This window comes from Gadus macrocephalus, chromosome 10, assembly GCF_031168955.1.
Source record: "Gadus macrocephalus chromosome 10, ASM3116895v1".
Classification (NCBI taxonomy): domain Eukaryota; kingdom Metazoa; phylum Chordata; class Actinopteri; order Gadiformes; family Gadidae; genus Gadus; species Gadus macrocephalus.
In genome coordinates this window covers 20,112,030-20,124,035 of record NC_082391.1, presented here as the reverse complement: position 1 = coordinate 20,124,035, position 12,006 = coordinate 20,112,030, and the positions used below count along the sequence as shown (strand labels likewise).

At 40.3% G+C, this 12,006-nt stretch overlaps 1 protein-coding gene across 1 annotated transcript; it reads right to left on the bottom strand.

Moving 5' to 3' along the window:
* Positions 1-2,576: 2,576 nt before the first annotated feature.
* Positions 2,577-5,600, bottom strand: il12ba (interleukin 12Ba). The gene is made up of 9 exons (XM_060063796.1): positions 5,415-5,600; positions 5,038-5,292; positions 4,678-4,780; positions 4,190-4,395; positions 3,728-3,894; positions 3,311-3,429; positions 3,134-3,222; positions 3,010-3,056; positions 2,577-2,857 (listed from the first exon to the last, which is right to left on the bottom strand). Exons 1-7 carry the CDS (start codon positions 5,509-5,511, stop codon positions 3,195-3,197), a joined length of 975 nt encoding a protein of 324 aa, XP_059919779.1. The 5' UTR covers positions 5,512-5,600; the 3' UTR covers positions 2,577-2,857; positions 3,010-3,056; positions 3,134-3,194.
* Positions 5,601-12,006: the final 6,406 nt, after the last annotated feature.

Below are 12,006 nucleotides of genomic sequence, written 5' to 3'. Positions count from 1 at the left end.
AATGTTTATTTGAATAGGGTGAATACAGAAAAATAGAGAAGCGTAAGACAGTCTTCCGATGTTTGCATTATAGTATTTCTAGCCAAAGCTAATTTACGACACTTGTCCCTAGTAGTCAGTATTTGATCAGTGACTGTGACTACTGTGACATGTAATATGTTCTGTTGATGATCAGTGAGCGCTTGTTGAAACATTCAATGATATAGTATAGAAAACCTTTTCCTTTTGGAGTGCAGGCCAGCAACCACTTCAGTGGCCCGGACCTGTGTCCCGAGCCGTGAAACACTGCTCTAATGGCATGAGTACGTTGATATGATCACCACGGTCATATATTAATGACGATCATGAAATCAAGTAAATCCCTCAAATTATAAACCTGTATTACAGTTTTTCTCAGTTGCTTTGGTACATTTCTCAGATCAGAATTGAAAATTGCAAAGCAGTAAGTGCATTTCTCAAAACAATGCGTTCAAATAGCAAAAAAACATGGATTACCTGCAAAAGCCAGTCTCTTGCTCAAAATCCTTAGTTCATCACTCAAAAGTAAATATCTGTTTCAATGAACATGTCAGTGCCATCAGAACGACAAGTCCTTGTGTCATTGTCGATGGATAAGACAGTCAAATTGCTTAGTCATGTTGTCAATATAACAGTGTACTCTGGAGGGATGTTCTGATGTAAACTATGGCTAAAGTTTTGAAGACATTATTGTAAATTGTAAGTTACACCTTAGTGTATGTGGGAGATTGATTGCAAGAGACTGGGCAAGATTTACATTTACGCTTTGACTGTTTGTACTGTAATTTGTTGACAGACCACGTCATTGCTAGAAATGTGAACATAGGAAAATCTCCTTAGGGTAAACTGTACATGCATTGCTGTCGGAATTACAGTGCAGTCATCCTACAACTCCTGACGTTCCGGTCTGTTGGGCCACAAATTCTCAGACAATTTACTGTAACATTGTGTTGTGCTCCAGCTATATATATACTTGCCAGTTCATGGTTCAGGAGATGCACCTTTGAGCTATTCCAGTAAACTGGTTGATCGTTGGTTGATCTACACTTCACACATTTCCCTTCTTTAGAGAAAGTCAAGATTCACCTGGTAGCAATTGACCAATTCAGAACAGATTTAGAAAAAAGAACAAAAAAAAGAGTCTAATGCCAGTGTATAGAAATGTATAGAAATATGCTTGACATATTATGACAACTTGTTCAACCATTTTGCATGTAAAGACTTATGCAATGAACTAATACCTAAATGTTGTGGGGGTGAGACTATTCAATAGAGACCCATTCCAATACATTTTGATCAACATGACATAAGAAATTGATAATGTAGGAAAGAGCAGAGAATTGTACATAATCATGCAGCATGGATGTACCAAAGCATTCGCAACGTGTTCAAATAAATGAGAAACTGTTTTTTTCATGTGCACAAGTGACACACTGATGTGAAGATTGAGCAGGTAGTTTTCAGAATTTCAATTCTGATCTGAGAAATGAACCAAAAAAGTCAAAAAAAGTCAAAATAACTGATTACAAAGCTGAGGATTGTAAAGGTGAGGATCAACTAGAACTGTACGACAGCAGACTGTGAAGTTACTTTTAAATGGGGCCTTAATGGTTTTAGAGTGAATAGCATCAACTGTTCTTAACCCGGTGTAAATGCCAAAGGTCATAGATCACTGAAACTGAAAAATAATGTTTGAGGAATGTTTGAGGAAATAACCAGGGAGGAAAACAAATAAATCCTCTTTTTGGATGACTGGGGAAGTGGTGAAAGAGGGAGACAACTCAAACATTTTTTTTTTACACCTTGGATTTTTTTTACAGACATGATGTCACAATGTGTTTCAAGGGAAGCTCTTCTTTTTCTTTCTTGCTGGTCAGAAGACAGTTTAATATGTAAAATCCCTGGTCCGTCAACCTGGAAGGGTCTATCTCACTATTCTTTGCAATTGGTGATTGGACATATAAATGCATCTTAAAATTGATTGCATTTCATCTATTGTCACATTTAGTTAATGATTGTTGTCTCAATGATCATATAATTATTGAAACATTGATTTGTTTGGATAAGAAAATCTTTATGTATTGATTAATTGATGATTATTAATTAATCATCAATAAATCTTGGACTGAAAGCATTAAAGCATATGAAATATGATTACAGCTAATGTAGGTATTAGAGAGTTGTAAAGAGAGGGCTGACAAGAGCAATATTTTTAAACGATACAACCAAAATTAGGGTGATTGCTACTTCTCTCCGCCATTGGGAAGAGAATTCAAGGCCATGTGGTTGACATGCAAGGTGGAATCGCTGAAATGAATGAACCACCACTTCCAATATGTACATATACAGAGGTAGGCACAAGTCAAACCAAAATGGATAATTTCAGAGCGCATTTCGATCACTAATGGCTGACGGATGGCTATACCATTTTTTTTTTCATTACACTCAAACAATAGCTCCTTAATCTTACCCACAGCACCTTTAAACATTTCTAATAATCATAGACAATATTTCAAAGTTTTACAGTGGACATTATAAAATGACTTTCAATGACTACATTTAAATTAAATTACATTTTATTTGCATAGCCTTTAATCAAAGGTACAGTCTCAAAGGGCTTAACAGGCCAAATATTGATGACATCTCCCTGACCCTAGCCCCCAAGAGGGCAAGAAAAAATCTTGAGAAGGAATGCAGAGTGGGGGATCCCTCATTACAGGAATGGTCAGGAGTGCAATGGGTGCCCTAATTGACATAAATACAGGCAAAACATTTTAAATCGTTGATGGGGTGCTGGCCGGTTAGAGTCCAAGCATCCAGGCGCAGTCACCGCAGCGCACTAGAACAGAGAGAATAATGAATTGGAAGGGAAATCGGATCATTCCCGACATCAGCATTGTTTTGGCATCCCTATGTACCAAAAGAAAGTCTGTCGAGAAACACAAGCATCGAGCTTGCATTGGTATCTAAAGTAAGAAGGACTTAATTTACCACTCTCACACTGCAGTTTCAGTTGAATGGAAATTCCTGAACCCGGACTGAAAAGGTTGTTAAAGGACTTAAGAGCAATAATAATTGCAGTGACGGAACCAAACACTACATAAAGATATCTTACAGGTGTTGAAGTGTTTGAATTCACATCTGAATTAAAAACCTCTGACACGATCCACAGGGTATCAAGTCTTCCTCAGCTTCTTTCCACCTCTGCAATAAAAGAGAAGTGCTTCCCATTATTCTTTGACAAAATGATTGAATTCAAGACCAACGTTTACTCCTTTGCATTGCAACTGACCTGTGACGGCTCCAGTCACTCCACTGAGAGGCATACAAGGGGTCCCGGATGCGCACACACAGGGTTTTGGTCTTCCTTATCTCAAACTGAAACACTCCTGGAGCGTGGTTTGTCACCATCTGAACAGAAGGCAGAAGAATCAATGAGTGAACAACACAGACATGAAAGTCAAAGTAGTCAAAGTGCAAGCCATTATCATTTAGAACTGTGTTGTTCAATCGACCTTGATGGGACCCTATAAGGAAATTTGTTGAAATGAGCATCATCACATCAGTGTAAGCAAATAAGAAGTATGAAAAACAAGAGACAAGATAAAAAAAGTTCCGGCCGAAATTCCAAAGAGTTATCCGTGGACCTCATCTTCAGAAAATTCCAGTAGCAGCTAAGCAGTCTGGGTAAACGTATGAGGTTGAGTACCTGTCCATTGTTTCGGTCCGGGCAGTTTCCACATTTTTTGCAGTTCTTTCTGACAACCACCTGGGAGACCAGGGGGAAGTACGAGTGGGGGGAACTCCAGGATTCTGGGTAGCTCCACTCGGCCATGGTTGCATTCACCTTCTCGATCTTCACCTTGTCTGGTTTCACTGGGAAATAAATGATGTAATAAATAATGAAAGTATTGCACAATAGTGCACTGTGTCTGCACAACACGGAAAGGGGAAGTGACATTGATATGTATTTTTTTTTCCTTTTGCCAGATACTGGATTAGGCCATTGACCAAAGAAGGAATTGTAATTTTTGTCAAATACAAAATGAGACATTATTTAGAATTTCGATCAACGAAAGCACAGATACATTAAGGAGAGCAGGTATCTGTGAGTTTCCTATATCTGTCAGGTAAAAGGATAGAGTATGCCTCCAGCAGGTGTGTGTCTCACCTATTTCTCTCATGTAAAAGTCCACAGAGTATTCTTCCAGAATGAAGTTCTCGCTGTAGACACACACCGAGACGCGCACTAGCTGGATCTCCTCACGTTGAGGGCAGGTTTCCCGGCAGGTGATCCCAGTTCCACCAGTGTCCAGGTCACAGTGGATGGTGCCCTCACTGGAAAAGCTGGTCCAGCTCTTGCCACTGGCATTCGTAATGCAGTGGCAAGAGTGGCAAGTGACGTTAACTTATTTTTTAAGTCAAATGTACACTACATATTGTGCATGAGAAGTGTGTATCAGGTCAGATGATGTAGCGAGACCTTATCCCATAACAACAACAACAACAACAACAACAACAACAACAACAACAACAACAACAACAACAACAACAACAACATGATTTGAGGTTAGGATGAAATCAACAGAACCGGAAATGAGCAAATAGCAGGCAGACTATTATTAACAAACTCATATTTGTATTTTCTTTTCAGCTTACCGTTCAGCCTTAACCAAAGCTACCGTCCATCGGCTTTGTTTGGGATATTTCCAATAGCAATGGAAGCCTCCGTCGTAATTCTGAGCGGTGCAATTCAGATCTGCTTATGGACAGATGGAATATGAAATATTTAAGAATATGAGTATTTTCATTTGGCCACGTGCAGATACAGAATCACATATTAAAGGAAAAATGTAAAGAAAGAGATAAAATACCTTTCTAATAAATTTACATAGGGCATTTAGCAGACGCTATTATCCAAAGCGACTGACAATAAGTACATTTGTCATAGGAAGGTGAAACTATACATTGCCGTCGTTACAGTTAGACCTTAGGCCTATATAATCTTAAAGAGTGCACCTCTTTTGGATCCCACTTGTTGAAGCAACACCAGAGTGTGGTTGAGGAGTGCTCTCTCCTCGCTGTAACAGGTGTAGTTACCCCCTCCAAAACTCTCCTCCAGAGATACAAGGAATGTGTTCCCCCTTATGCGCGTGTCTGCTCCGTTCACCATCCAAACGATATTCTTAACCAGAATGCCTTTCATCTCTGCCGTCGAATCCAAGCAAGGCAGAGTAAACTGTGCCTGCTGTCCAGTTACTTCCAAAACTAAAACTAGTGGAAAGAAACACAAATTGTTTGGCTCATTGTAATGTCGGTTTAAAACGATGTATTCTTTTTATTGTTGTTCTTTTTTTACACCAAATGATTGAGATAAATAAATGTACAAAAAATACCGTTTGGCAAGAGGGTCCGTTGACTTTTTGGATTATTCCCATTGACCATTAAATACACTGAGAAGATTACCAATAACCTGACCGCCTTGGAAGACATTTCAAACGATCGAGACGGGCAGACTCCTGGATAGAAGATAAAATGTTGCGTTTAGGCTACAGTTAAGGATTTGTACCCACATTCATCCATCAACAAGATTAGTCATTGTCTGACTTTTATAGTCATAGAGACAGTATCGGCCTCCAAATGTGTGACGTCTGGGATCTCGGCCAAAATACTTTTCCAATGATGTAATCCCCATTTTCCACCTGCTCAGAAACGTACAAAATGCCATGACATTAGCCTACTATCTTCTGCTTTTTTCGGATGCACCACATCAGGTTATGTTTTTGTTTCGAAACCAACCACTATAGAAACAAAAAAATAAAACATAGACCTAGCTTCTGCTTTTTTTTTTTTTCACAGAAACTATTAGGTTTGGCGGTAAGGTCAGGGTCGAGAGGACTATCCCCTTTTTCCGGGGATAGTCCCAATGTCCCAGGTAAAATCATGATTTAAAAAAACGATTAATATAATTTTAAATGGCAACAGTTCAAAAGCCCTAACCCTATCTATATAATCTAATATAATATATAATATCACGGCCAAAAGCCCCAACCCTATCTATATAATATAATATCACGGCCAAAAGCTGTGTACGCCTCCGGATGATATATTTATGAAAGATTGCGTAAGGTTGTCGGACGTCTCTTGCACTGGCACTGATCTGTAATAGGTCTGTAGCGTCAGTTGGTCCCAACCCCTAGGAGGGTTTGAAAATGAGGAACCAGTGCTTGTAGTTTTTGAGAGCCTCCCCCCTCTTACACTTCCTGCTTTAAATGACGCAAAAATTGTCATTTTGCGTCATTTAAACTGTTATCCCTAGTCACAGTTGCAATCCTAATCAAACTGATATAGAACGGTCCTCAGAGACGCAGGCAAGCCTCTAGAATAAGAGACTGCATCATGGCAGTTTTCTTCTAACCTGCGTTCACCCAGACAACATGATGCTTACAAAGGGAAACTTTTTGTCCTCCCTGGATTGCCTGCTCTACCTCCACAATAGACCTCTGAAGAATAAGTCCCGCCTCCGAGGCTCCTGGTTCCAACAGTAAAATGTCTATGGGAAATAACATGGGATTTTAAATGCTCGTAGGCTACATAACAAACTCTGTAGGCGGGGAAAAGGTAAAAAGCTGTTCAGGTTTTGAACAAGACATCTAGATTCCACTTGGGTTTTGGATTGTCGGTGCCGTTAAAGTAGCATTTATAATTATGCAAGATCGTTCAAAAAACCCATGTTATTTCCCATAAACATTTGATCGATGGAACAAGGAGCCTCGGGGGCGGGACTGTTTGGATGTGTCACGCGACTGACAAGCGGAAGGACGAGGTAATGATTATTTTCAACAGGTTGGACTCGGACGCCTGCGGAAAATCGACTTTGAACAGTTCTAAAGTGCTCGCTTGTATTCTGCTCTGCAACGAGGTTAGCCACAGCTGATATCAAACTCGGCGTAGGATACCCAACTCGTGGGCTGACTCTGAAACGAATCGAAAGTTACAACTTTAAATGAAAAGCTTTTTCAAATTTCCCGCTGTAAATGCTGCGTGGATCTCTGCGCACTGCGCAATCCATCCGAAAGGTCCCTCGGTTAAAGGCTACTAAATATACTACATGTCAAAAAAAATCCCAGCGGAATAGATGCTAAGATGCAGTCATCAGATTTTTTTTTAATGTGTATGAGTTTGTATCATGGCCACTTATAGGTAGGCAGCATAGTAAATGTATAAACGTCTTGTTTAGTTCCACGTGGAGAAGAATGCTCCTGGCCGGTGATCACGCGGCTGGCTCAGACGGCAGGAGGGAGATCCGCCCTGCCCAAGAGAGTCTGGCTGCAGACATCCACCCACACGCTCCAGACATCCACCCACACGCACTTCCGCTGCAGACATCCACGCACAGAAACATCCACCAGCACACCGGAAATCGGAAAATTAAAATTAAAATTCGGAAAATAAAATAAAATCGGACGTTACGCAATGTGTTTACATAAATGAACGGGCATTAAGTAATGTGTTTACATAAATGAACGTAATAAATAACGTTATAAAATCGGATAAACGCTTCCGGTTTTGGACCGAAGACTTGACACTCGCTGTTGACTTTAAGCTGGAGCTTATGGCTCTTCTCTTTCTGTAAATACACACACCTTATTCAGAATTCTTATTCAGAATTCCCTCTGTGTTATACTGCAATCATCTCAATTTAATATTTGATAGGACACTGATACTCGTATTGTAAAGCTGAAGGGCAGCAGAGATTGAGGCTAATAATAATTTTAACAGGAATAGTTAGAACAATTCCTTTATAGTTTCACCTTTTCTGACATATTTGGTCTAGTTATGTTACATTCTGTTGTCCTAATATTATAAGGTTCGACTGCACTCCAACATAATTTATCATGTGTTTTTAGCAGTTAGGCATTCCTAAATTCTTACCCTGAAGGAGATGAACAGCTGCTAGGTGCAACTCTAGTTAAAGCAGACGAGCTGCGTCAATTCAATTCGTGCTAATTATTTTATTACAACATAACTCTGTTTTGGACTACAGATGACTGTCAAAAGTCCACATCTTAAAACCGTTTACACTCGCAACACATCTACAAATCTGTAAAATCACTGGAAATCAGTGAAGAGGGTGAGATGTGACACATGCTACACCGTAATTCATGGTTATACAAGAGACCGGGTTGGGCCTGCAGGATTAATAACTAGGGTAGGCAAACACACTTTTCTTTTGTTGCTAGAGAAACATTTATCTTTCAGTTTGCTACAATTTTTATCAATGTTTGCTCTACCATCATATAGCTACCAAAAACTCAGATATTAAATGTGACACTAGATACAGTAAAATCCTTCAAAAACACATTTACAACTTGAGCCAAAGCACGCTGTCCAATTAGTACCAGAACACTGTTCAGCTCAATCCCACCTACCTGCTCAGTCCTAAAACCTCTTGTAAAAACAGTTAAGAACGGGTCCACTTATTCTATTGAAGCTGGGACAGCTTCCATGAGTCTGAACTGGAAACTCACCACATCTAAAAGGCCACGCAAGGAATCAATTTAGATAGCAAAGGAGAAGCATTTGAACAACTTCTCCATTAGGTTTGATTCACCTGATTTCCATTTAAAAGCTGACCCTGTCATTTACACCATAACACTGGATCATTGTGTTCCAAAGATTCCCATCAGTCACATGACTTTTTATCAACAGGCCCTGACGGTGTCTACGTTTCCTTTGTAAAGTCATTTCTGCAGAGAAACAACAGACTGCTCCTAAAAAGGAGAGGGTAGGAGAACAAGCGCAAGAAAGGGTGAGAGAATGAGCAAGAGAGAGGGAGAGAAAGGGGGAGGGGGGAGGGAGAGTCTGTTGAGTATCAAATAGAGTTCTATTTCTTTGGAAAACCACAGTAAATACTCTTCCAAAAAACATGAACACGAATGAAGTCGCTGGAAAAGATGATGGTGTGAAGGTGTAGTCAGTTGCCAAAACGGACAATGGTGGTACTGATGATGCGATTCTAACCCAAACAAACGTTATTTTGCCCCATGGCTGATGCCCGACTGCGGTTTGTAGACTGCAGCTCTGCTTAATTTTCCTGCCACCTCATATCCTATTGGGATAACTCAGAGAGATGAGTCAACACAGGTGTTTCTCAGGGATGTGTGAGTTCTCCTATTCTGTTTACATTTTATAGAAATTATTCATCCCAGGCTGGCTGTGGTTGGAGGTTCTAATGTTTGAACAATGGCGTGATGACCGTCATCCAATTGTAAAAAGACAACGTAAATTTTACAACACTAAAAGAATTGAAGGAATGTTTTTTGATCCAGGACATCTGAGGGATCATTTCTACTATTGGTCCATAATGCTTGCATTACGCTTTTATTGTGATATTATTAACAAGGATCCAACAGCGTCTATATCCCTTGTGAAGATTTAGGTATTTTGGGGTTGAACAGAGGGTGTTAATCTTGTTTTATCATGCTTTGATAGAGAGTACTATAAGTTACGGTATCTCAGCTTGGTTTGGTAACATATTTAAGTTATAATCACAAATAATAATTTGAACAATAACAATAGGTAACCACAGATACACTGTGAATGTCTAATGAATAGACACAGCAATGAAAGTGAAATCCAAATGTTCAACGGCATATTACTGCACACTTCAAAAGTATACAATTAAAACTCTTTCATCCCTCTATGTGTGAATCTCCTATACTCAGGACATGAGGAGGTTATGAATTGAGGGGCTCTTAGTTAATGCTTGTCACTTTATTAACTAATGTTAATTAATGCTTCATTATTGATGATTGGTCAATTCTTTCTTTTTTTTTCCACCAAGGGATGCCAGCTCAGGCTGGCTTCCTCGCAGTGTGCAGTGTCGTGTTTCGCCGCGTCTTCAGTATAAAACAGGGGCGCAGTATCGCGCATTATGAAATTGTGAAATTGTCAATGAGAGGAGAAACGCCACTGTGCGTTTCAGATGCGGTGCACCTGTTAGATATTTTCAAAACGTGTCATGACGTGTTTTAACCACTAGATGTCACCAGAATATCGGACAATAGGGCGGACTCGTCTTTCTCAGTGTGTGTGTGTGTGTCTTTTTCTGTGTCTGTGTGTGTGTGCGTGTGTGTGTGTGTACGTGTGTTTTGTGCGTGTGTACGTGTGTGTGTTTCTTTGTCTGTGTGTGTGTCCCGAGCCTGTGTCCCCTGGTGATCAAGCGTGATATTTTAGATCCAGGGATGAACACGGGGCGCGGAGAAAGACCTCACTAAGTGGCTCTGATCTCTGGCTTTGTACCACAATACTTCCCAGATGTCCAAAATCACGGGAACAGCTGGGCTGAAGTCACTACACTGACCTCACCCTGCTGGGAAAAGAAGGAAGAGAATAAAGGAGGTCTAGAAGGAGTGGGCAAATTGGGCATGGAAGAGGGAGAGACAGATATGGAGAAAAAAAATAGGAAAGTTGTGTGAGAACCAGACACTGAGAGAGCGAGAGAGCGAGAGAGAGAGAGCGAGAGAGAGAGAGCGAGAGAGAGAGGGGGAGAGAGAGAGAGAGTCTACAGATAGGATTTAGTTTCCCTGATGTGCGTGCGCGCGCGTGTGTGTGTGTGTGTGTGTGTGTGTGTGTGTGTGTGTGTGTGTGTGTGTGTGTGTGTGTGTGTGTGTGTGTGTGTGTGTGTGTGTGCGCAAGCAGCTGTCTATGTAGAAACGTCCACTCCAAGTGGCGTCTCTTCCTCAGTCAGACTGTTTGACCGTTTGACTGAGGTCAGGCCATTTGTCTCTGATTTCCCCCTTTGCTCTCCTGGTGCAGACTTCATTTCAGCTTGAAATAAGAACAACACTTTAATCCCTGGCACATGGGGAAGTATTGTGCCTGTTTTGAATTTGCCATTATTCTGTAGCAGTCGTGTCTCTGTGTGTCCATTTTTACTTGCAGTATTCATTCAGGAGCGCTAGATAGAGGTGCTCTGAGCATATTGAATCACTGTGGTTTTCTAAAGTATTGTTATAATCATATGCAAAACATTATGCAGTGGAATTTAAATTGTAAAATGTGATTTGACTTTGCTCAGGTAATGCACACTTAACTGTCTAGATTAAGGAACAATTGTAGTTAATAAAATGATTGATCTACAATGCTTTTATTATCACGGCTTGAGTAATATAGCTTTTATTCAGAGCTTCTCATAGAGTTGTCATTTCAAGCTAATGAGCTATTGTGATAGGGATTCCTACAGGTAGAGCTTTTTATTTGGGGATCGAACCCAGAACATTTTTCCAGACATAATGTGTAGGCCAAATTATACACAAAAGATGGAGCACATTACGCATCACCTTGATCAACTCTTTAAAGGTTTTTCAAACCCCAATGTAAGTGTTATACCTGCATGGATACGAATCTAGCCCATACCTGTTGCTGAAAGACTTGATTCTAAAAATAAAGTTGCTTTGGATAAAAAGCCCCTTTGTCTTCAAAAGGAGTCAATCTTAGCTATTTTGCTAAATTGTAGTTAGTGGTGAGGCGAAAATAACTCTTACAGCCCTTTGCTTTATTAATGGAAAAGCTTAGTAAGGTAAATAAAAGGATAGTTCCTAGACGTAAAAGTAAGTGTGTAAGAAAAAGAGTTGGAGAGTAACTTTAGGGAGTAGAAATTATCATTTGCTCCAGTGTCTCATGATGCCTCTAATACATTCTCCTGGAAGAGAGACCCCACTCCCCCTCTCTCGCTCTCTGTTTATCATCGTCTCCCAGAGGAACCTGATCACTGGAGGGAGGACGGGGGGAGTTTGTGTGCATGCATGCTTATCTTTGAGGGAGTGTGTGTGTGTGTGTGTGTGTGTGTGTGTGTGTGTGTGTGTGTGTGTGTGTGCGTGTGTGTGTGTGTGTGTGTGTGGGTGTGTGCGTCCCTCTGGATGGGTATCCTATGTTACATTATTCAGGGTACATTCTTATATGAGACCAGGAAACAGAAACCTC

What these genes read in the sequence shown, in the direction of transcription:
- il12ba (XM_060063796.1), bottom strand. Translation starts at nt 5,511, where the DNA reads ATGTCTTCCAAGGCGGTCAGGTTATTGGTAATCTTCTCAGTGTATTTA. An exon ending in ACAAGTGGGATCCAAAAGAG is followed by an intron (nt 4,781 to 5,037) that starts GTGCACTCTTTA and finishes TCTGTCCATAAG; the next exon opens with CAGATCTGAATTGCACCGCT. An exon ending in GCTTTGGTTAAGGCTGAACG is followed by an intron (nt 4,396 to 4,677) that starts GTAAGCTGAAAA and finishes TTGCCACTGCAT; the next exon opens with TACGAATGCCAGTGGCAAGA.